The following is a 25108-nucleotide window of genomic DNA, read 5'->3' on the forward strand; positions in this document are numbered from 1 at the left end:
GAGGATGAGACAGGGGGTGTGTTTGAGGTTGAGGTGGGTAGGACTGAGGCAGCAGGGAAGTAAGTGGCTCTGAAGAGTAGGGGAGGATCGAGAAACAAGAAAACCAGGAGGTTTGCTGCCACATGTATGTAATATGACTCGTGTCTTCTATTTTCCCTGCTAAGGAACTGATTTAAAATCTGCTTGGAAATTGATTACATTCCTCCATGTTACATACCCTGACACACAACCATGTTTAAATCATATCGGAAACTTAAAAATTGGACAGCTTTCTATCAGGGCAGAGTCTGAATTAAAGAGCTGATGTCCGGTCTCCTAGTGGAGGTAGAAGACTGGGCTAATACCTGTCACTAGCACTTACAGAGGTGTGAATTTGGTAAATCATTTCATCGTCTGAAGTAGTTTCAGCATTTGTGAAAAGAGGCAACTACTTGCCTAACACAATGTTGAGTTCAAGGTTATTCATAGCTCCTGCCAAATAAGAGATGCATTTGCTATTTTGTGTTAATGGAAAAGGATTTAAACATTATGATATAAACACGGTGCTACCAAATGCGCTTAAATATGCATTCAAACTGTATTCTTTTAATGAACTTTAATATTCTCAACTAGTATCAATGCTTTGTCATTATTAAGTATTGACTTCAATATTTCCCACCCCTCACCAGAACTCCTAGCACACACGCACTCGAAATGCTCTAAAATGGTATTTATTGAGCGCATGTGACTAACACCACAGCCACCTAAGCCCTGACTTGCCGGACACGAACGGACAATTAATTGGAATGATTGTAACAGCGTTTCTATAAACAGTGCTTCCTGGCGGCTTGCCCCGCGTCTAGCGCTGCACCGTCAGGAGTTAACCACTCCTACGACACCGGCCGCCACACGGTGAGAAGCCCGGGAAAGACGCGCCACGCTCCCATGTGATAGTTTCACTTGTCTTTTTGGTTAGTTCTGCTACCCTAGTTCATGTCCCCGCGAGAGGAAACGTATTCCACCTCACATTAGACAGAAGAACCTCGATTCACCGTGGAGCCTGACGGAAGGGCACTCCAGCAACTGAGCAGCTCGGACTTGGCACAGGCAGGGTCCACCCTACTCGCGGTCCGCGCGGCGCCACAGCAACACCCCCTCCCCCGGAAGTTTGTGCGTCTCAGTTGTAAGGTCTGGGAGTCACCTTGACCCTTCCCGGAGCGGTGGGGAAAGTTAGCCTGAGCTCGAGGGAGCATGAGTGAAACCAAAGAGCACTTTCGCGAGTCAGCTACGCCGTCACGTTTTTCTGGTTTCAGGGTAGCTGAAGACCTAGAGAGTTTAAGGGTGACCAGAGCAGGTGGCAGAACTCCACCCACCACCACGCTTCCCCTCCTTCAGCTCGCACGCTTCACTCCCGTCTTGGGGTTCCACCTCTCGGGCGCGCGCGAAGAGTTGTCGCGCGGTGCATCCTGGGAATTGTAGTCCCAATGCAGGGAGTCGCCTCAGGAGAAACGACTCTGGCCTACATACCCCACAGTGCCTTGCGGCGCTGGCCGCTCCCGGATGTGTGCCTGGCGCCGGAAGAGAAGACGGCCCCCCTCTCTCGGCCCGGCCATCTTGTGGGAAGAGCTGAAGCAGGCGCTCTTGGCTCGGCGCGGCCCGCTGCAATCCGTGGAGGAACGCGCCGCCGAGCCACCATCATGCCTGGGCACTTACAGGAGGGCTTCGGCTGCGTGGTCACCAACCGATTCGACCAGTTATTTGACGACGAATCGGACCCCTTCGAGGTGCTGAAGGCAGCGGAGAACAAGAAAAAAGAAGCCGGCGGGGGCGGCGTTGGGGGCCCCGGGGCCAAGAGCGCAGCTCAGGCCGCGGCCCAGACCAACTCCAACGCGGCAGGCAAACAGCTGCGCAAGGAGTCCCAGAAAGACCGCAAGAACCCGCTGCCTCCCAGCGTTGGCGTGGTTGACAAGAAAGAGGAGACGCAGCCGCCCGTGGCGCTCAAGAAAGAAGGTAAAGCAGGGGCAGAATGTGGGGGAGACTGGGATGGAGGGAAGGAGCGAGAGGGCTGCCGGCTGCACTTGTTTCTGGAGCTCCGAGGGTCCGCGGGATACTTTGCCGCCTATTTCCTCACGTTTCTTCACGCGACAAAAGCCAGGTCCTGCGAAGGTGCCAGGAGCGTGGTAGCCCCAAGTTCAAGCCACCGCGGGCGAGGCTCTCGGAGCCACCCCCTTCCCGCCTTAGGTTGTGAGCAGAGGAGCGTGGTCGGAGAGGAGCTGCTCCTCGAGCGAGCTAGAAGTCCTGGGAGGCTGTTGCCTTCCCGCCGGATTCCTTGGCGGGCGAGCGCATGGACTGAGGTGCGGGGAAGCCGGCCGCTCACCGAAGCTTTTCGTAGTTACGGAGGGGCTTGGGGTCCATCGCTGCTTACTGCGCGAACTGCTCCTTTGAGGTGCTGTTGTTTCAGGCTCCTGTCCTGCCATCTTGTCCCACGACGGCGCGGAGTATCCCCGCCGAAAAGCAGGGGGTCGTTCCAGGCCATCAGACTTGTGGAGTAAGCTGCAGGTTGGGGTGCCGCGTGTGCTTTATTGTTTCTCCTCCACCTCTCAACTGTTAGGACTTTCTCAGAACTTGGTGGGGTGAGTTGACCTGTTGGGAAATGGAGGATTTTGGCCACACTCGACTAAGCAGAAGCGGGAATTATGAATGAAGACTGGTGATCGCAGGACGTCCCGAGGAACGTCCTCGAGTCACGATCCTCTCTCTAGACTCCCCAAACTGAGTCTTTCACGTGGTAGGGTCTGGGCCTCGTGGGTAAAGTGAGTGCAGAGGCTGTCACAGCATTAGTCGCAGCAGAGCTCTTTAGAGTCTGCAGCTTTTTTTTCCCCCCACATGTGCGTGAAGCATGGTCAGAGTTTCACTGGCGGTTAATAGTTGCTTCCAGGGCACTGTGAGTTTCACAGGATTGTCTTGATTTTTGCATTCTCATTACCAGTTTGTTACGGATGAAAAAGAGCAAGTAGTTCGAAGATAAGAACGTGCATGATCAATAGCAAGCAGGTGTCGGACCTAAGGTCTGAATCTCTGAAGCTGTATTTATATGTTGAAAGTTGAAATTACCCCTTCCTGCCATGTGCTTCTCTGAAAGGAGTTCTCATTAGCTTTAGTTGACTTCTGTGACATTCAAATAATTTTAAAAATCAAAACAATTTCCTCGTGGTAGGTTTTGTTTTAGGAGGTTTTGTTTTGTTTTGTTTTGAGGATTTTTGTGAGGCTTAGAATGAAGAACCTCGGTCCTAGGTGATGAATGAAAGAAAATAATTAATTCTTGTGGTAAAATTATAGGTTGAGGAGAAACACAGTTGGAGTATTAGAAAGCGTGTACATCACTTAGGCCAAGTATGTCTTCAGCCAGTTAAGCTTTATGGCAATCTAACACAACTAAATAAATCATTTAATTCGTGTGTTAAGTAACGCTGACTTGTGTAATTATTTAAACTATGCTTAAGCTTAAGAAAGTACACAAAAAAGTTGAGTCTGACGAATAATGTGTACCAGGTAGATGTGTTCACTCATTTTGAATGTTCAAAACATGAAGCATGTTTAAATGCCTGAGTTATTTTGATCATGAAGCCCATCTAAGAAATAAGCTCTTATCTGAAAAGTATTTTAAGTTACAAATGTGGGGAATGATTACATAAAGTTAGAACTAAGACTTAAGTTCACCATTCAGTAAGTCTTTCCATGGGAAAACTATTCCATATTAGCAATCAACATTTTCCTTAGGCCAGTATTTCAGAGCACTCTTACTAAGTTGCATAAAATACAAGCATGTGCATGTAAATACAGGAAAACTGTTGAATGGACAATACCCATTTTGAGATTCTACTGTCCTATTTACTGGGAATAAATCTGTAAACAAAATCCCTCCAGATAGTAGGAAGGTTAACCTGATTGTGTTCTGTGGTTTTGACAACACATGGTGACATAATGCTTGACATACTTTAGACAGATATTTAATGTTTATGTTTTATGAATTAATTTTGTAGCTTCTCTTGCCCATTTGAAGAACTTGAGAATTGACAGCAGAATGTCATTGAGAGTGTAGACCAGGGATTTTCTAAAACAGAATGGATGCCTTGAAACTAGTGCAGTTAGTGAGCTTGCAGGTTATATACATAAGTATATCAAAAGAAGCTTGCATTTTTAAATGTCAATCTTTTTCATTAGGTGAGTTGAATACGTTTCTAAGATTCTGTAAGCTTAATATTGATGTTGGGTGGGGACGCCAACTATTGTTCACTTGGGTGTGTGTGGCTTGGATATTATTGCAAGGACTGGCTCCATAACTCCACCCCCGTACACTTTATTACTGATGACATTTATTTAAATACCTTGGTGTAAGGTCTAACATTTGTAGTCTATCTTGTATTTGTAGGGAATGAACTTCAAAATTCTATTGAAGAGATTGATAGTTACTGTTTGGCTCCAGTTACAGGCAATTGAACAATTGGGTGTGTCCTGATGGTGTTCTACTTTCTTAGAACCAAAGTGAAGCAGCTTAAAATCTTGTAAAACCAATTCCTCAGCTGCTGTATGACTTTGTCAGAAATTGGGAATTAGAGCATACCAACAATCTTAAAGTCATTAATTTAATCATCCATCTATTGATCCTTAAGGGCACCAATAATTTAAATTGGTTGCGTTTGTGGGGTTTCAAACATTACAGGAAAACCAGTAAAGGGGGAAATTAGTAAATGCTTCGGCTATCACTTAGTGTCACAAGTTTCTTATTTCTTACATATTGCTTAAAAGGAGTCTTATGTGTGTCTATTTGGTTTTTAAAGATTATTTGATAATAAAGATAGTTGTTAGGGCAAATTTTTTAGAGGACTGTCTCCATGCATAATAAGTAACTGTTTCCTAACTTGGAAGAACTTAGAGATGTAGGAGTGTGTACAAACATATATACACTTACATGCTATAAATTTTTAAACTATTTAATAGGGGAAGGTGGCCCTTTTTGTGTGCCTGCAGTTAAGAAGACTAAAAGATGACACTTTCTGGTTAAATGGCTGTTTTAAACTGAGGTGATGTTCTCTAATAATCCTAAATGCCATGTTTTCCTTTCAGATTTGTAATACCATAGAATTATGAGTCTTAATTGCTTTTTTTTTTTTCAGATTAGATGGGATAACATAGTGTGGCCCTCACTTTTGTGAGGGGCCATATCTAGTGAGTGTGTTGATTTGCTTGGTTATGAATGGCTGCTGGTATTTTCTTTGACATTTTAAAAGCCAAAATGTATCACTTGCTTAACATTTTTTAAATTTAAAACTTTTTATTAAGAGACTGATACCTTGGAAAGCGACGGGAATAATGGTTGCTCAAACGATTTCCATGTAAGTTATAGAAAATGCTTATGAGGGGGAGAATAACTTGGCAAACTAAATAGAAGTTTAAAACAAGTTTATTGTCTTTATTTTATTTATGTATTTGGTCCGTGGTATGGATTGGAAGGTTTATTGTCTTTAAATGGCAGTTTCCCTAAGGTACTTTGTTACACATTAGAGTTGCCCAGTGTTTGCTTTTTTCCAACAGGAAATGGTAGTGGATTGGAAGAGAAGCAGCTTTTGACAGTCCAGGCCTAAACCTTTTGTACTGTAAAAATAGTTTGCTTATGCAGATTATCTATCCTTTTAGGAATAAGACGAGTTGGAAGAAGACCTGATCAACAACTTCAGGGTGAAGGGAAAATAATTGATAGAAGACCAGAAAGGCGACCACCTCGTGAACGAAGATTCGAAAAGCCAGTTGAAGAAAAGGGTGAAGGAGGCGAATTTTCAGTTGATCGGTAAGTTGTTTTTTTTGTTTTTGAGCCAGGATCTTGGTGTAACACCTAGGCTTGGAGTGCAGTGATGCAAGCGTAGCTCACTACAGCCTCTGCTTCCTGGGCTCAAGCAGTCCTCTCATCTCAGTCCTCCTGAGTAGCTGGGACTACAAGATCACACCACCACACTCAGCTAATTTTTTTGTAGAGCTGAGGTCTCACTATATATATTGCATGGGTGGGTCTTGAGCTCCTCTGCTTAAGCTATCCTCCTGCAATATTGGGATTACAGGTGTGAACCAAAAAAGTCTTCATATTTTGTTATAGAGTCACCATTTAATGTTAAGCTGTAAATTGGGAATAATTGCCAGGTAGCAGTCTGGCTAATTGTTTCTATTAGTTTTTGACAGAAACATCTGTATGTGTGTGTTGTTATGCTTTAGACCTTTGGGTGACGGTTCAAACTTAGGTCTCTTGTAATGGAAGCACTTTATTGAATTAATAACCAATTTCTTTTTCTTGCTGTCTCCAGATACAGAGTTAGAAGGAAAATACTGTTGTTTATTAAATGTGTTTAATTTTTAAGTGTATTGGTAAATAGTGATGGACTGGATTATATGTGCAATGAATAGCAGTGGAAAAGTATATGCATTGGTAGTAATGTTTTAGAGTACTAAAATAGTTTTCTTGTTCTGGGAGGCTTTCTTGTTCTGGTTTTCCTTTATGTTTAGGAATAGACTATTTTGAATTTTCTGAAGCATGTGTATTTATTGGTTTTTGAGCTGGTAAACATGTTCTGTATTTTTGGTTTTTTGGATGGATTTTCCTCATTCTGGAAACCATGGAAGTATAATTTATTTGTTTATATTATAGACCGATTATTGACCGACCTATTCGAGGTCGTGGTGGTCTTGGAAGAGGTCGAGGGGGCCGTGGACGTGGAATGGGCCGAGGAGATGGATTTGATTCTCGTGGCAAACGTGAATTTGATAGGCATAGTGGAAGTGATAGATCGTAAGTCTTACTGGTTTTTAGTTTATTTTAATATTTTAATCTAATAAACAAACTTTGAATTTCTAGAACTAAAGAGTATTATGTTAACTCAGTTTTGTTAGTTCTTTTTCACATTACAGTGGCCTGAAGCACGAGGACAAACGTGGAGGTAGCGGATCTCACAACTGGGGAACTGTCAAAGACGAATTAACGTTGGTATTCTGATTTTTTAAAAAATTCTGTACCTAACTAGAGGTTAATCCATACCTCTGTCAAATTTTACTTGTCTCTGAGATAAGAATGAACGCTCTCCTCTGAGAGCTACTATAAGATAATGTCCTATGGGATGAATTTGGGTTGTAGTGTATTGAATGACTGGTTTTTCTATACTTCAATATATTTGTTACTCATTTTTTTCCCCATATGTATTTGTAGCTTTTCCTGAAACCCCACAATAAGGTTATTTGGGTATTCTGATTATCTTAGTGTCCTTAATAGTTCCTATTTTAGCTTTTGACTTTGTTGTCATTACAAAATTTGTTAAGCTAGTAAAGCTTTGTTTTATAATTAACTGCCTTGTTCTGTTACTTTTTAAGTATGAAGTATATGAACTAAATAGTTTATATTATTTCTTTTTCAAGGTCTTCTGGGGAGTGTATTTAATAGGAAGGGAGTTAGAGAGAGTGAGGGCTTATGGTATTTTTGTATGAAGAACTCTTCAGCTACATGTAAATGGACCTAGATGCCTTTCTTTTTCTTTCTTTCCTTAGAGAGTCCCCCAAATACATTCAGAAACAAATATCTTATAATTACAGTGACTTGGATCAATCAAATGTGACTGAGGAAACAACTGAAGGTGAAGAACATCATCCAGTGGCAGACACTGAAAATAAGTAAGTGGTTTTGTGTGTAATAGTAATGACCCAGAATTGAAAGCACTGGATTTTGACGAATGAGGTAACCCATAGATTTAAAGCTGTTGCTTGATGGCTTTTTGTTTTTGACAGGGGAGACGTATTGTACCCTTATTCCTCAAAGAGTATTTAAAAGAATGCTTTTTCTTCTTCTTTTGATAAGAGACAGGGTCTCACTATATTGCCTAGGCAGGTCTGGAATTCATGGGCTCAAGCATTCCTCCTGCCTTGGCCTTCCAAAGTGCTGGGATTACAGGCATGAGCCACTGCACCCAGCCCTTAAAAGAGTGCTTCATGTGTATATATTTGACTCTAATGCTTTGAAAAAATAGAATATTTTAATGTGGTTATTTCTGTTTGATTAGTCATTTGATTGTCATACAGCCGTACAAATTTTACTTTGAGATAGTTAAAAGTAGAAAATGTGGCCATTTTAAGATTAGTTCTGTCTTGAAGTTACTTCCAATGTAAAATTTGGAACAGAGCATTACTGGCCTGTTTTTAAATGTGTGAAGAGAGCAAAGATCAGAGTATGTTATTCACGAACATTTTTTCCTTTTTTTGAGACAAAGTCTCATTCTGTTGCCCAGGCTGGAATGTAGTGGAGTGATCTTGGCTCACTGCACCCTCCGCCTCCCGGGCTCAAACAATCCTTCCACCTCAGCCACATGAGTAGCTGGGACTACAGGTGCCTGGCACCAGGCCTAGCTAATTTTTGTATTTTTAGTAGAGCAGAGTTTCACCATTTTGCCCAGGCTGGTCTTCAACTCCTGAGCTCAGGCAAGCCACCCACCTTGGCCTGCCAAAGTGCTGGGATTACAGGCGTGAGCCACCTTGCCCAGCCCTTCACTAACTTTTCTTTTTTTTTTCTTTAATGCCTGGCTAATATTTTATATTTTTTAGTAGAGAGGGGTTTCACTGTCTTGGCCAATTGGACACGCTGGTCTTGAACTCCTGACCTAAGGTGATCTGCCCTCCCCGGCCTCCCAAAGTGCTGGGATTACAGGAGTGAGCCACCACATCTGGCCCTTCACTAGCTTTTAAAATTATGTGGTTCTTTTTTTTTTTTTTTTTGCTTTTTCGAGACAGTCTCGCTCTGTCACCCAGGCTGAAGTGCAGTGGCGTTATCTCGGCTCACTGCAACCTCCGCCTCCTGGGTTCAAGCGATTCTTCTGCCTCAGTCTTCCGAGTAACTGGGATTACAGGCACGCATCACCACACCTGGCTAATTTTTTGTATTTCTAGTAGAGACGATTTCACCATGTTGGCCAGGCTGGTCTCAAATTCCTGACCAAAGTGCTGGGATTATGGGTGTGCGCCACGGTGCCTGGCCTAAAATTATGTTTATTTTGTCAGTTATTTGTTATAGTATTGTGGTTTAAAGTCTTGGATTACAGGTTATTTAGGACAGTGATTCCTAACCAGAAGCATATTCAAGTTAGTTTGGGGGTGGGAGGGGCAGATGCTTTCTAAACTTGCCCCTTTTTTTTTTTTTTTTTTTGAGACGGAGTTTCACTCATTGCCCAGGCTGGAGTGCAATGGTGCGATCTCGGCTCACTGCAATCTCTGCCTCCTGGGTTCAAGTGATTCTTCTGCCTCGGCTCCTGAGTAGGTGGGATTACAGGCATGTGCCACCATGCCCGGCTAATTTTGTATTTTTAGTAGAGATGGGATTTCTCCATATTGGTCAGGCTGATCTCCAACTCCCAACTTCAGGTGATCTGCACACCTCAGCCTCCCAAAGTGCTGGGATTACAGGCGTGAGTCAGTGCGCCTGGCCTTAAATTTTTGCTTTTCTTCAGGAAGAATTGCTCTTATGGTGAAACACTGTTAATGATGGGAGTATCGTATTCCATGGATTTGTTGGGATAAGGAAAAATGATATACTATTGGAGGGAGTAGGTAAAAGTACCTAGTATTGGGTGATGTTTTGAACTTGGTAGTAAAAATTTATGGGAAACTATAATGGAATCATACTTTTGCCTGATAAAACAATGAAATTGTGATTGGTGCCTTAACAAATGAACCCTATGCAACGTTAAGTTTCTCATAGTGGTCAACATAACTTTTTTGTTTGTTTATTTCTTTGAGACACAGTCTCCTGTCTCCCATGCTAGAGTGCAGTGGCGCGATTTTGGCCATTCTGAGGTTCAGGCGATTCCCCTGCCTCAGTCTCCCGAGTACCTGGGACAATAGGTATGCTCCAGCATGCTCGGCTAATTTTTGTATTTTCAGTAGAGACACGGTTACACCATGTTGGCCAGGCTGGTCTTGAACTCCTGGCCTCAAGTGATCCTCCAGCCTTGGCCTCCCAAAATGCTGGGATTACAGGTGTGAGCCACTGCATCCAACCACAACTGTTTAATAGAGCCCATGTTGAATTACTCAGAGTGATCTGCAAATATTGTAACTGTTTACCAAAAGGTCCTAATGTGTTGATAGGGTATCGGTAGCAAATCCTTAGCTCAGTACCCAGGAATGAAATTGAAGGTGTTTGGTTTAAAGAAAATAATTATCCATCACATTAGAACTGTCTCTAACTTACTCCAGAGTAGGGAAGAATCTGGGCATAGCATATGGAAGTATAAATTTAAGAAACGCAACATTGGCTGACTTTGATTAACTAGCTTATATATAGCTTCCAGAGCTTCTGTTTGGTTTTTATTTAATCCTTACAGTAATTCCTGAAAGGTGGGTGTCGTGCCTCCATGATACGATAAAAGGTATGCTAAGCTATATTCCTGGCTGTGTCATAACATGGATAACCAGGACTTTTTTTATATTCTTGGATTTCTCATCTGTAAAATGACTGGGTGGACTCAGTACCCAGTTCAGTGTGAACTTGCTCTAGAAAGTTGTTTTTTGTTTTTTGCAGCATAGATATAACTGGAGGAAGTTTTAAGATAGGATTTGTCAAACAGTAAAGGGCAGCATCCAGGGAGATATTTGAGCTCTAAAGCTAACTGAATCATCTGCTATCTTTGGAAAGAAGGGCTCCCCAAATAGCAAATGACTTGTTTGATGACAATTGCAAATTGAGGTTATACTAAAATAATGGATCCCTAGGCCAGTGCTTTGTTTCTGTAAAAAGAGGAAAGGATCATATTCAATAGTTATGACTGGAGAATTATATTTGGAAATAAATGGTTTAGTATTAAATAATGAAACCAGTGTGTGTTTGTGGATAGTTCTATTAGCAGTGGATCCTTGGCCTCCTTTCCATATACAGGTTGGTTTGAAAATTGGAGTATAAGGATTTTAGGATTTGTAGAAACATGGCTATTGTTTTTATTTGCTGTAAGTGTTAGTTGCTGAAATAAAGCATAGAGGAACAGTTTTTTTATATTCCAAAATTTGAACCTTGGTTGCTGACAGACATCCTTCTGTCAAGAGGATTACCTTCTTGTGTGTTATTAAGAATTACTTATTTTGGGAATTATGGAAATTAAAAATGTGGTTTAGAAGAAGATAGGCTGAGGATTTTACCTAAGAGGGTAGTTTTTAAACAAGGTACTGTTTGGTTTTTTATTTTTTGAGATGGAGTCTTGCTCATAGCCCAGAATGGAGTGCAGTGGCGTGATCTTGGCTCGCTGCAAGCTCCGCCGCCCGGGTTCACGCCATTCTCCTGCCTCAGCCTCTGGAGTAGCTGGGACTATAGGGGCCCGCCACCACACCTGGCTAATTTTTTTGTATTTTTGGTAGAGACGGGGTTTCACTGTGTTAGCCAGGATGGTCTCGATCTCCTGATCTTGTGATCTGCCCGCCTTGGCCTCCCAAAGTGCTGGGATTATAGGCATGAGCCACCGTGCCTGGCCGTTAACTGTTTTTAAGAAATGTGTATTTTAGTATTAGTAAAGCCTGTTCTAGGTTGTATTACTGATAAATGATCATTTAAGAGTTCATGAGGATGAATTCTATATCCCTTATTTGTCTATAGTCAGCAAACACTGAATTCCTGGTCTCTACCAAGTTTAGTGTCACAGGAAACTAGGATACCCTCATCCTTGGATAATCTTTCTCTAAAAGATTACAAGGTTAACTTTCTTAATTAAAATCATAAATTTGAAATACTTTTATGTAAATTATATCAGCTCTCCACCAGGTATAAAACTTGAAAACCTTTTCACAGGGAGAATGAAGTTGAAGAGGTAAAAGAGGAGGGTCCAAAAGAGATGACTTTGGATGAGTGGAAGGCTATTCAAAATAAGGACCGGGCAAAAGTAGAATTTAATATCCGAAAACCAAATGAAGGTGCTGATGGGCAGTGGAAGAAGGGATTTGTTCTTCATAAATCAAAGAGTGAAGAGGTAAAATTAAGTTTTGTCGTGTTTGAAAATGTTCAGATGTGACTTGAATTGTATTTATAATTTTTGTTTTAAAATTTCACATGGGTGATTTGTCTATAAAAACTTTACATAGGATCATTTGGGGCAGATAATTTGCTTTATAAGGACAATAAACTGTATTATCACATATTCTAAGAAAGTCCTTCGATCAATTCATAATTATGTTTTATGTGGTAGAGATGCTTTTTCCTAAAAAGCTCTTAGTGGTGTATCGTGTAATTATTAGTGTTCAGAAACATGATAGTTCTTTTTAAAGTTGTGGTTGTATTTTTGAAATCTTGCCAAACTGGGGATCATTAAAGGACTTTGGTATTATGGTGTTAGGTTGAAATCTTGACGTTTTCATATGGTTTAACCTAAAATGTAAGTGACTTCATTTGGAATTCAACTTTTGAAACTGGCTGCCTATACCATATGTAATGGCCAGGACACTCAGTAAGTGGTAATATGCATCTTGTCTAAGGAATGATGGCTTTAAAAACCAAAGAATATGTGGGTTTTACTTAAGAAACATGGAAACTAGTGAAAATACAGTTGACGTGTTGAACAACATGAGGGTGCTAGGGGTACTGACCCTGCAGATCAGTGCACATGTAACCTTTGACTGCCAAAACTTAACTACTAATAACCTGTTGACTGAAAGTCTTATTGATAACCAGTTAACGCATTTTGTATGTTGCATATTATATACTGTAATTTTACAGTAAAGTAAGTTAAAATGTTGAGAAAATATATTTACTGTTCATTAAGTGGAACTGGATCATCACAAAGGTCTTTATTTTGGATAGGAAGAAGAGGGGTTGGGCTTGCTTGTCTCAAGGCTGACAGAGGCAGAATGTTCAAACCCAAGTTGTTCAAGGGTCAGCTGTATTGGAGAAAGTCACATTGATGGCTTTTGAATTTGGTAGCTTCTGTTTAAGCTTTGAGGTGTGTTCTTAGAGGAATGTTTCAGTGCCGCTCCCTGTTAGGGCTTGTATGAGTTTTTAAAGCCAAACTATATTATTTCTTTTCCTAAAGTTTTTTTCTCTATCAGCTTCCTTTAACCTTTTGACATTTGTGTTTGATTTATTCATATAATAAATTGGGCTGTGCCAGAAATCCAGACTGCAAGTTTTATCATCCTAAGGTAAAGTTAAATTAAAATATTGTGAGGGCAAACCCATTTAATAAGGTATTAGTTGTTTTTATTTTTTTTGAGACACAGTCTGACTCTTTCGCCCAGGCTGGAATGCAGTGGTACCATCTCTGCTCACCACAACCTTCTGCCTCACGAATTCAAACAATTCTTGTGTCTCAGCCTCCCCAGTAGCTGGGATTATGGACATTCGCCACCACACCCGGGTAATGTTTGTATTTTTAGTAGAGATGAAGTTTCACCATGCTGGCCAGGCTGATTTCGAACTCCTGGCCTCAAGTGATCCACCTGCCTCAGCCTCCCAAAGTGCTGGGATTACAGGCGAGTGCCACCATGCCCAGCCGATACGCTTAATTTTTTAAACTGCAAAATGGCTATAAGACAAACTGGGAAACATTGTAAAATAAAATGGAGGTTAAAAAGATTTAAAGTTTTTTTTAGGTTTAGAGATGATTTTTAACATTTACTCTATATGAATAGTAAATGAGGATATTATCTTTTTTTAAGTCCTGTAGAGAAAAAACTGCATTAGAACACTTGGTTTTTGCCAGGCACGGTGGCTCACACCTGTAATCCCAGCACTTTGGGAGACTGAGATGGGTGGATCACCTGAGGTCGGGATTTCAAGACCAGTCTGACCAACATGGAGAAACCCCATCTCTACTAAAGACACAAAATTAGCCGGGTGTGGTGGCGCATATCTGTAATCCCAGCTACTCAGGAGGCTGAGGCAGGAGAATCACGAACACAGGAGGCGGAGGTTGCAGTGAGCTGAGATCACACCACTGCACTCCAGCCTGGGCAACAGAGCAAGACTCTTTCTCAAAAAATTTTTTTGAAAAAGCTGTTTAACTTGTACATATCTTCATTCTCATGACAAATGTGAGGTAGTTAAGAGGAAGGAAGAAACTGTTCACAAATGGAGAACTGTGTTACCATGTTATTGACAGAGCTCAGAGTTTCTGTTTTCTACTGCTCCTTCTCTGAGCGCTCTAGAAAGAAGGAGGCTGGGCACAGTGGCTTACACCTGTAATCCCAGCACTTTGGGAGGCTGAGGCGAGCAGATTGTTGAGTTGAAAGTTTGAGACCAGCCTGGGCAGCATGGCAACACCCTGTTTCTACAAAAACTATAAAAATTATCTGGATGTGGTTGCATGCACCTGTGGTCTCAGCTACCTAGGAGGCTGAGGCAGGAGAGGATCACTTGAGCCCAGGAGGCAGAGGTTGCAGTGAGCCAAGATCGCATCACTGCATTCCAGTCTAGTTGACAGAGCAAGACTGTCTCAAAAGAAAAGAAAAGATTCCCCCCAACCCCCCGCCCCAAATTTATCCCAGTACAATTTCTTAGTATCTGCAGGGGATTGGTTCCAGGACCCAGAGATACTAAAATTTTCAGATGCTCAAGTCCATTATATAAAATGGCATGGTATCTGCATATAGCCTAAACACATTTTCCCAAATACTTTATTTTTTATTGTTTCTATGTTTTAGTTTTTAAAAAATAGAACAATTTACAGTTTTGCTTGTCATCCTTGTGGGGATCATGCTAATAATCTTTGTATCATTCCACTTTTAGTATATATGCTGCCAAAGTGAGCACTCCCCCATATACTTTATTTTGAGACAAGGTCTTAGTCTGTCGTATAGGCTGGAATGCAGTAGCATGGTCACAGCTTATTGCAGCCTCAACCTCATGTGCTCAAGCGATCCTTCTAGCTCAGCCTCCTGAGTAGCTGGAACTACATGCCTGTGCCAGCTCCTGGACTCAAGCAGCCCTCCTGCCTATGCCTTCCAGAGTGTGGGATTAAAAGTGTCAGCCACCACCCTTGGTCTTACTTCTTATTGTTAGATGGTTGGTTGGTTTCATTTTTTTCTGAATATTTTTGATAGGTGGTTTGCAATTAATTGAAAGCATTGGTTTGAAAGAGCAAACATTTAAAAATCACACAATTAGTATATATAATTCATCTTAATTTGCTGGTGTTTTTGTGAATTTGTTTTTATGTTTCTAGGCTCCTTTAAAATTCGTATTAGAGCCTTCTATTGCCTTACAGTGTGTTGGTGTGGTACAGAGGATTGACGTGTAATACTAGTATGAGTTGATGTAAGGGGTGAAACATGGGTGAAAACACAAAAATTTATTTGTATTTTAAAGGCTAGTTATTAACAGTTGTAATATTTTAAGTTGAATCTAAGGGAATTGTAATAGTACAAGTTCTAATGAAAGAAGAAAATGTTCTTTATCCCTTTAGAGAAGAGGATTTCTTACACGTATTTAGGAAAAGAAAGCTGTACTTTAAAGTCCCATAGGGACAGTTTTCAACTAGAAGATTAAAACCCATCCCAAGCATGGAAGAAGACATCAGGCATGGAGCAGTGTAGAATTGTCTGGCTTTTTGCTTTTTTCTCCCAGACTGGGTCATGTATCTTAGACACAAATAGAAAGGATCTGGATTTCACAAACATGACTTCATTTTTAAGAAGTTTCTAGCTGGGCATGGTGGCTCATGCCTGTAGTCCCAGCACTTTGGAAGGCCAACACCAGCGGATTGCTTGAGCCCAGGAGTTTGAGACCAGCCTGAGCAACACTGCGAAAACCTGTCTATAAAAAAATACCAAAAAATTAGCCAGACATCGTGGCATGTGCCTGTAGTCCCAGCTACCTGGGAGGCTGAGGTGGGAGGATCGCTTGAGCCTGGGAGGTGGAGGTTGCAGTGACCCCAGATCGCGCCACTGCACTCCAGCCTGGTGACAGTGAGACCTGGTCTCAAAAAAAAAAAGGTTCCTGTGACACATTTAAGCTGTGGATTTATTTGTGCATAGCTTTACAGGATTCCCCTCTTATGTAAAGTGTGTATGTTTCACTTGAATTTGTAGCTGTCTATATTTGTGTAGAAAAACATAATGGTTGTATATTAACAGAAGATGCTTCTGAAAAGTTTGTATGGAATAAGGTCGTTACCCTAGTTATAGTTGAAAGAGTGTAGAACAGAGGTTTTCTTTTTAACTTGCATGTGCTTTTTAACTTCAATGATAGTAGTAGCCTTATATGTCATCTCTCCAGAGGTCTTCATCAAGGATTCACATTGGAGTCCTGATCTGAAGGACATATTTAAAATGTACTTGTCCAGATTTCACTGCTAAAGATTATGATTCAGTAGGTCTGGGATGGGCTTCAGCCATTTGGGTTGATTGTGATAGCATATATGTCTTTCGTTGAGGACTGCTGATATTACCTGCAATTTTGAGATAGAGAAAAGTGAAGGAAATTATTCCTCCAAGATTATTATAGCTGAGCCCTAGCTTGTTACCTGTGGAGGCATTGAGACATTTGTTCACAGAAACTACAGTTTGGATTTTTGGTCTTTTTAGAAGAAAGCTCATTATTTATAAATTTTGCGACGTTACTTTTCTACTAATAACCCAGTCATCTTCACTTACATTTTTAGGCTCATGCTGAAGATTCGGTTATGGACCATCATTTCCGGAAGCCAGCAAATGATATAACGTCTCAGCTGGAGATCAATTTTGGAGACCTTGGCCGCCCAGGACGTGGTGGCAGGGGAGGACGAGGTGGACGTGGGCGTGGTGGGCGCCCAAACCGTGGCAGCAGGACCGACAAGGTAATTTAAGACTTTGTTTTCCTTTTATGTAATTTAAGGACCTCTTAGAAGTCACTGGCTGGGTCCTTTTGGGAACATAAGAAGTAGAAGTAGTAGCAGTGTCTTTAAGAAACCACGTGTTGGCCGGGCGTGGAGCACTTTGGGAGGCCGAGACGGGCGGATCACAAGGTCAGGAGATTGAGACCATCCTGGCTAACACGGTGAAACCCCGTCTCTACTGAAAAATACAAAAACTAGCCGGGCGAGGTGGCGGGCGCCTGTAGTCCCAGCTACTCAGGAGGCTGAGGCAGGAGAATGGCGTGAACCCGGGAGGCGGAGCTTGCAGTGAGCTGAGATCCGGCCACTGCACTCCAGCCTGGGCGACAGAGCAAGACTCCGTCTCAAAAAAAACAAAACAAAACAAAACAAAACAAAACGAGAAAGAAACCACATGTTAGGTTATATTTTTGTTTAAAACACTTAAATGTCTTTTTGTATAGTACTGTAAGTAGTGTTAAGTTACCACCCTTTTGAATTCTTACTAGGTGCCGGTCATGGTGCTGGGCTAGGCATTTTATGTACTTAATGTCATTTAATTCTTGTTACTGTGATGACATTCTCATTTTCCAGACAAGAAAATCTGGTGTAGTGAATCAGGTTAACTCTTGACCTTTGCTAAGGCTTACCTGAAAAGCAATCTGTTCACTTTGGTAATTTCTAACTGCTTTTTAGGTCCCTGCTTAATAACCATTGTGTTCCTTGTGTAATTCCTCTTGTGACACTCATGATTGTTGACGCTTTTTTCTTTTACTAGACTCTTCTGAGAGAGCTGGGATTCATTTTTGTCTTACTTTCCTTTCCTTTTTTTTTTTTTTGAGATGGAGTCTCGCTCTGTCGCCAGGGCTGGAGTGCAGTGGCCGGATCTCAGCTCACTGCAAGCTCCACCTCCTGGGTTTACGCCATTCTCCTGCCTCAGCCTCCAGAGTAGCTGGGACTACAGGTGCCCGCCACCTCGCCCGGCTAGATTTTTGTATTTTTTTAGTAGAGATGGGGTTTCACCGTGTTAGCCAGGATGGTCTCGATCTCCTGACCTTGTGATCCACCCGTCTCGACCTCCCAAAATGCTGGGATTACAGGCTTGATCCACTGCGCCCGGCTTGTCTTACTTTACTTTCTATAATCTCTCCGATGCCTTGAACAGTGTATGGCACAAAACAAGTTCTTAGAGAAATATTTTGATGAATCCCAAGTAATTGATAGATATGAACTCAGATCTGATGCTTGGAAACAACCATAATGTCCTCCTAAATTCTCAACACCTTACAAATTTGGGGACCCACCTGCCTGATTGAGTCTGTTTTTGATTATTATAAGGGTAACTTATCACTGCCAGTGTAATGATACTTTGTTCCTCCCTCTAAGACCAATCCTTTTTTTTTTTTTTTTTTTTTTTTTTTTTAAGGCGACGGTTGTGTTTATGGGCTTTTCCCATACTTTTTTTTTAGTTCTGTTATTTATACTTTAGGCTATAAAGAGCGGTTTGGACTCCTTTTTTTGGACTTTTTTTTTTTTTTTTTTGAGACGGAGTCTTGCTCTGTCGCCCAGGCTGGAGTGCAGTGGTCGGATCTCAGCTCACTGCAAGCTCTGCCTCCCGGGTTCACGCCATTCTCCTGCCTCAGCCTCCCGAGTAGCTGGGACTCCAGGCGCCCGCCACCTCACCCGGCTAGTTTTTTTTTGTATTTTTTAGTAGAGACGAGGTTTCACTGTGTTAGCCAGGATGGTCTGGATCTCCTGACCTCGTGATCCACCCGTCTCAGCCTCCCAAAGTGCTGGGATTACAGGCTTGAGCCACCGCGCCCGGCCGTTTTTTTGGACTTTTAACCTTGTTGATTATTGCTACTTAAGTATGTTTCTTAGCATGCTTTCACATTGATGCCATTCTTACTTAGCAAGTGGAAAAAGTATAAAAATTCTGAACAACAATGCAAATTCACACACATAATTGCTTGTGAATCTATTCGTATGGTTTACTGGAAAAAATAAAACAACTGGGCTGGGCACATTGGCTCATGCCTGTAACCCCAGTACTTTGGGAGGCCTAGGTGAACAGATCACCTGAGATTGGGAATTTGAGACCAACCTGGCCAACGTTGTGAAACACTGTCTCATTAGCCGGGTATGGTGGCACAGCCCTATAACCCAGCTACTTGGGAGGCTGAGGCATAAGAATCCCCCGAACCCAGGAGGCAGAGGTTGCAGTGAACTGAGATCATGCTACTGCACTCCAGCTTGGGCAACAGAGTATAAGACTGTCTCCAAAAAAAAAGAAAAAACAACCCATACTGTTACTCTGGAATGAAAACAGGTCTTGATAGAAATTTAGGAGAGGGCTCATTGCAAATATATGTAGTTTTTTTCTGATCCATAATTTTGTCTTGATACATTTTACCTAGAGTTTAACAGTAGGTGTTGGTTTTTTTTTTTTTTTTTTTTTTTGAGATGGGAGTCTCACTCTGTTGCCTAGGCTGGAGTTTAGTGGCACAGTCTTGGCTCACTGCAACCCTCGCCTCCCAGGTTCAAACTATTCTCCTGCCTCAGTCCCGAGTAGCTGGGGTCACAGGTGCCTGCCACCACGCCCAGCTAATATTTTGTATTTTTAGTAGAGACAGCATTTCACCATGTTGGCCAAGCTGGTCTCAAACTCCTGACCTCAGGTCGTCCGCCTGCCTTGGCCTCCCAAAGCACTGGGATTACAGGTTTGAGCTACCCTGCCTGGCCAACAGTAAAATTTTTTTAGAGTTCTATCTTAATGTGGACACTAGCTAACAATGTAATTTTGAAGAATTGAGAACTGTGGTTAATTTTGGTTTTTCTTTTTCAGTCAAGTGCTTCTGCTCCTGATGTGGATGACCCAGAGGCATTCCCAGCTCTGGCTTAACTGGATGCCATAAGACAACCCTGGTTCCTTTGTGAACCCTTCTGTTCAAAGCTTTTGCATGCTTAAGGATTCCAAACGACTAAGAAATTAAAAAAAAAAAAAAAAAAAAAAGACTGTCATTCATACCATTCACACCTAAAGACTGAATTTTATCTGTTTTAAAAATGAACTTCTCTCGCTACACAGAAGTAACAAATATGGTAGTCAGTTTTGTATTTAGAAATGTATTGGTAGCAGGGATGTTTTAATAATTTTCAGAGATTATGCATTCTTCATGAATACTTTTGTATTGCTGCTTGCAAATATGCATTTCCAAACTTGAAATATAGGTGTGAACAGTGTGTACCAGTTTAAAGCTTTCACTTCATTTGTGTTTTTTAATTAAGGATTTAGAAGTTCCCCCAATTACAAACTGGTTTTAAATATTGGACATATTGGTTTTAATACCTGCTTTGCATATTCACACATGGTCAACTGGGACATGTTAAACTTTGATTTGTCAAATTTTATGCTGTGTGGAATACTAACTATATGTATTTTAACTTAGTTTTAATATTTTCATTTTTGGGGAAAAATCTTTTTTCACTTCTCATGATAGCTGTTATATATATATGCTAAATCTTTATATACAGAAATATCAGTACTTGAACAAATTCAAAGCACATTGGTTTATTAACCCTTGCTCCTTGCATGGTTCATTAGGTTCAGATTATAACTGATTTACATTTTCAACTATATTTACTTTTTAAATGTGTGACTTTCCCATTTTAAAATCTAAACTAGACATCTTAATTGGTGAAAGTTGTTTAAGCTACTTATTGTTGGTAGACACATCCTGTCAAGTGAAGTAGTTTTATAGGTATGGGTTTTTTCTCCCCCTCCACCAGGGTGGGTGGAATAAGTTGATTTGGCCAATGTGTAATATTTGAACTGTTCTGTAAAATAAGTGTCTGGCCATTTGGTATGATTTCTGTGTGTGAAAGGTCACAAAATCAAAATGGTGCATCCATGATCAGCAACCATTTAACCCTTCCTTGTTCTAAAACAAAAACCAAAGGGCACTGGTTGGTAGGGTGAGGCAGGGGAGTATTTTCATTTTTGGAATTTGGGAAGCAGACAGCTTTACTTTATAAGGTTGGAACAGCAGCACTATCCATGAAATATAAACCAAAAATCTTTACTATTTCCTAGATTGCTATTATTTGGTCCTAAGTTGAGTGTTCCACAGAAAGTGGTAATTATCTTTTCTCTCTTCCTCCATTAGAAAATTAGGTTAATAATGGATTCCTATAATGGGAGCATCACTACTTATTAAAACACACATAGAATGATGAATAAAGTTTTCTAGGATTGTCTTTTATTCTGCCACATTTATTGATAAACTGAAGGAATTTTTTAAAAAGTTTTAAGAATCATTTGTCACGTCATTTTTAGAAATGTTCTACCTGTATATGGTAATGTCCAATTTTAAAAGTATTGGACATTTCAGTCTTAAACATTTATATTTAGCTGATTGGTTCTCACATATACTTCTGAAAGAGAAATTTTATGTTATAAGAGTTACTTGTTTGGATTAGATTTATTCTCAGTTACCTGCCATTCTGACATTTTAGGAAGGAGGTAATTGTTTTTAACGATGGATAAACTCGTGCTGGTGTTTTGGATCTTATGATGCTGAGCATGTTCTGCACTGGTGCTATTGTCTAATATAATTTTATATTTACAAACATACCTGCTACCCAGAGATTAATTTAGTCCATATGAACTGTTGACCCCTTTTGAGACGGCAACATACGCACTCATAAATCAGTGTGTTTAGACTTTTCAAGTATCTAACTCATTTCCAAACATGTACCATGTTTATAAACCTCTTGATTTCTAGCAACATGCTATAGAAAACACCTGCTATTCAAAACACAACTTCTCAGTGTCATCCATTGCTGTCGTGAGAGACAACATAGCAATATCTTGTATGTTGCAAGCTTTCAAGATAGCCTGAACTTAAAAAGTTGGTCCATTAGTTGTACCTGATGGATATAAATTTGCCTCCTAGTTCACTTTGTGTCAAGAGCTAAAACTGTGAACCTAACTTTCTCTTACTGGTGGGTAATAACTGAAAATAAAGATTTATTTTCATGCTCACTTCTTAAAAGTCATAAAAACAATCAAATAGGATCATGTTTATTGTCATGTGTTTCCTGGTTTCTGACCTGTGTGCACACCCCTGTGTGCTTACAATTTTTAAATTGAATTTTATATAGGATTTTTATTTGCTGAAAACTAGGCTGTTGAATCACATTTGGGAAGGGTACTTAATGACTAGTGACTTAATTGAGAAAGTTGAATTCTTGTAAGATACAAAATCCAAGGACTTCTTGGATTTAATCTAATTGTCACTTCTTAGCAGATCACTTTTTTGATAATGAAAGTTAAGCATACTGAATGCTACTTTTTATTGACAAACTGGCTATAATAGTCTAGGGGAAAAATTCCTAAACAGATACAGATTCCTAAAGTAATAGTGGCAGCTGATATTTCAGTGAACTTTTATCTTGATGCGTTTAAATGGGACTAATACCAGAGCTGACATTTTTAAGCCATTTTTACAGCTTGAAATGAAATGATTTATTAGCTATTTTGAGACCTGTGGAGTTATGCAAGAATTTTAAAAAGTGGCACCATATACATCTAGTCAGTTCCTTTACTCCTATTTTTTGGATGGAAGTAGGACACATCATTTCCAGGATTGTAAATATATTTGGGCTTGTTTTTGGTGTGGGTTTAAAAGGAGGATATTAAGTATTCATTCTAATTTTGTTATTTTCCTAGTTGCCAGAGATGGTTGCACTGAAATAGAAAAATAGGAAGTTGCATACAAAGCCTCAGTGTGTATTGGATTTTGAAAATACTAGATTGGGGCAATTACTTTTGTACCAACCTAACATGTCTTTAGGAAAGTACCATCATATGGAAGGAAACAACAGGTATTAAAAGGTTCAAAGGAATGAGAAATAGGAAGTTGATAGAACCTAATCGATGTTGACTTTAAAGGTAAGATTGTTCAGGTATGTTAGTGGACATCTAGTCCAATGGTATAGCAAATTCCAGAGGTCTCAGGTGCATGTAATTCTACTTTCTAAAGAAAGTAAACTCTTAGTAGATTATAACCCAGATATTTGGCTTACACTGAGATAAATATGTAAAGTTTTAGCAAGTCTGAACATGTACAAGCCAGATCTTTAGGTTGACTAAGAAAAGCCCAGAAAGTTCATTATTTACTGTGCTTTGTATGGCATAACTGGTGACAAGGCAGTAAAATGATACATATTTGAACTGGACCATAGTAATTAAATGATTGATCAATGTCATTTGCAAGATAATTGTCAGGTTGAGATTAATAGTAAGTGGCAGCTTCCCAGAAATTTGGTTTGTTATCTGGCCCAAGCTGTGCCCTGGAATTACCTCTTAATCTTGCTTGACTTTTAAGTTCAAATTTGGGGGTTATGTGAAGTGATTGAAATAAATCAGGCTGAGGAAGTTGGTAATTTCAAGAATATAGAGAAAGCATGGTTGTAATCTAAACATGAGAAGCTTAAGTTTAGGAAATGGTTAGAATATAAATTGCTAAAACTATCAAGATTTTGGTCACAGATGAAAATAATGAACATTGGAAATGAATGCCATTTAAATAAAATGCTATATGTAAGCCAGGGTCAGCGAAGTTCAGCCTGTGACCTGTTTTTTTTTTGTTTGTTTGTTTTTTGGTGCATCTCTGGGTTAAAAATGGTTTTTTAGGCTTGTATAGGATTAAAAAAGAAAAACCACAAAAAAATGTAGGCAGCCCAGCATAAGATACCACCCTTCACAGAAATGTTTGCTGACCCCAGAACTATCACTCTCAGGTTACAAGAGTTTGTTTTTTTGAAATAGTCTGCCTCTGTCACCCAGGCTGGAGTGCAGTGGCATGATCTCAGGTCACTGCAACCTCCACCTCCTGGGTTCAAGCAATTCTACTTCAGCTTCCCAAGTAGCTGGGATAACAGGTGTGCACCACCACACCCAAGAATCACTTGAACCTGGGAGGTGGAGGTTGCATTGAGCCAAGATCGTAGCACTGCACTCCAGCCTGGGTGACACGCTGTCTCAAAAATAGAAGTTTAGTTCTAGGTACAAATTAAGTACTTGTCTACCTGACAGGAAGCTGTGAAATTAGAAGTAATTTTAAAGCATACTTTACATCTCTAATCAAAGTAAGGGCAAGATAAAACTTGTTAGTAAAACATGTTTTGTTATTTTCTGAATATGTAGCCTGCAACAAAATATATTCTGAAAGCTGTTAATGTGTTACAAAAATACTATGATTATAGTTTAGTATTTCACATTTAGTGACATTTTCAGATCCCTTTGTGTAAGTCCTTTGTGTTGTGCAAAGAGATTTTTCCATGAGATGAGAATTACGAACATTTTATATAGGTAAATAAACTCCATAGGTTGAGCTGGGGCAGAACTTAATGGCTCCTGGAAACTGCCTTTTTTTTTTTTTTTTTTTTAAGAGGTTAGAGTGCCCATTTGGACAGAATTTAGCTTTTGTGCTATTGATTACTTCTGTACAAAACTGGTAGCCAGTTGTTCACTTCTAAATGGAAGGGAAAAAACTACCCACACAAGTTAGGAAATGATTTGCCAAATTATTTTTTTGAGTTAGCATGTATGTACTGTTTTAAATCAGTAATGTTTGTTCTTTTGCTGCCCGTTTGGGAGTATGTGGCAATTCCTAGTGCTCTTGTATGACATTACTCTTCCTGAGACTTGTATATGCAAGAAAGTATATATATAAAAGATAAATGGTGGTAACTTACCTGAGTTCTGATTCATTATGGACTTTTAGAAGTCTATTTAGATAATTGGTTCATACTAGGTGCTCAATTACTCTGACCTTGTGTGGCTTTATTCCTTAAATAGTTGCTTTAAGTGTTACTGGGTAGATGCATGGAAATTGAAGGGCTGATATTAAGGATTTTGATAATGTGTTACTGAGTAGGGAAAATGGGAAGTAGCTTATCTTTAGACAGTTGTATTACTTTGCACTAATCACCTTGTTTGCAGTTGTAGCTGATTCAGTTCTAGACTTTAAGACCAAAAAGATCTCTAATTTAAAGAAACAATTTTCATATACCTAGAATGAAGATTCTGTTTAAAGTGGTCTTGGTTAACTTGGTTCTTGACATTTTCCTAGAATTTTGTTGGATTAGGACTAAAATGTTCTATTAGCCAACGAATAGCGTCCAAGTAAATTTTTGTTTTATTTTGGGAACTATGCATATTGAATTCTTTGTTTTACACGTAACCCACAAAGAAATGTTGCTTCATATGGCAG

The 25108-nt window shown here is 40.2% G+C and overlaps 1 protein-coding gene and 1 non-coding gene across 5 annotated transcripts; one reads left to right on the plus strand and one right to left on the minus strand.

The window, feature by feature from the left end:
- The first annotated feature begins 1515 nt into the window (after window positions 1–1515).
- SERBP1 (SERPINE1 mRNA binding protein 1) lies at window positions 1516–21906 on the plus strand. Of its 4 annotated transcripts, none has more exons than XM_023209763.2 (8): window positions 1516–1989; window positions 5677–5827; window positions 6677–6817; window positions 6919–7008; window positions 7567–7689; window positions 11840–12017; window positions 16641–16814; window positions 19675–21906. In XM_023209763.2, the coding sequence occupies exons 1-8, from the start codon at window positions 1677–1679 to the stop codon at window positions 19729–19731; spliced, it is 1227 nt and encodes a 408-aa protein (XP_023065531.1). In that variant the 5' UTR covers window positions 1516–1676; the 3' UTR covers window positions 19732–21906. The 4 variants fall into 4 exon arrangements, with proteins under 4 accessions (XP_023065531.1, XP_023065548.1, XP_023065541.1 ...); XM_023209780.2 differs by having other exon boundaries at window positions 7612–7689; XM_023209773.2 differs by having other exon boundaries at window positions 6937–7008.
- On the minus strand, window positions 14687–14791 carry LOC111541584. The gene has a single exon (XR_002731311.1). It is a non-coding gene; the product is annotated as a U6 spliceosomal RNA (small nuclear RNA).
- Window positions 21907–25108: the final 3202 nt, after the last annotated feature.

Source organism: Piliocolobus tephrosceles, chromosome 1 (assembly GCF_002776525.5).
Source record: "Piliocolobus tephrosceles isolate RC106 chromosome 1, ASM277652v3, whole genome shotgun sequence".
Lineage (NCBI taxonomy): Eukaryota > Metazoa > Chordata > Mammalia > Primates > Cercopithecidae > Piliocolobus > Piliocolobus tephrosceles.

Bases quoted from the DNA above. Each gene is read 5' to 3' on its own strand.
- SERBP1 (XM_023209763.2), top strand. From the start codon at position 1,677: ATGCCTGGGCACTTACAGGAGGGCTTCGGCTGCGTGGTCACCAACCGA. The intron at 5,828-6,676 runs GTAAGTTGTTTT...TTTATATTATAG, and splicing joins GGCGAATTTTCAGTTGATCG to ACCGATTATTGACCGACCTA. The intron at 7,690-11,839 runs GTAAGTGGTTTT...ACCTTTTCACAG, and splicing joins GTGGCAGACACTGAAAATAA to GGAGAATGAAGTTGAAGAGG.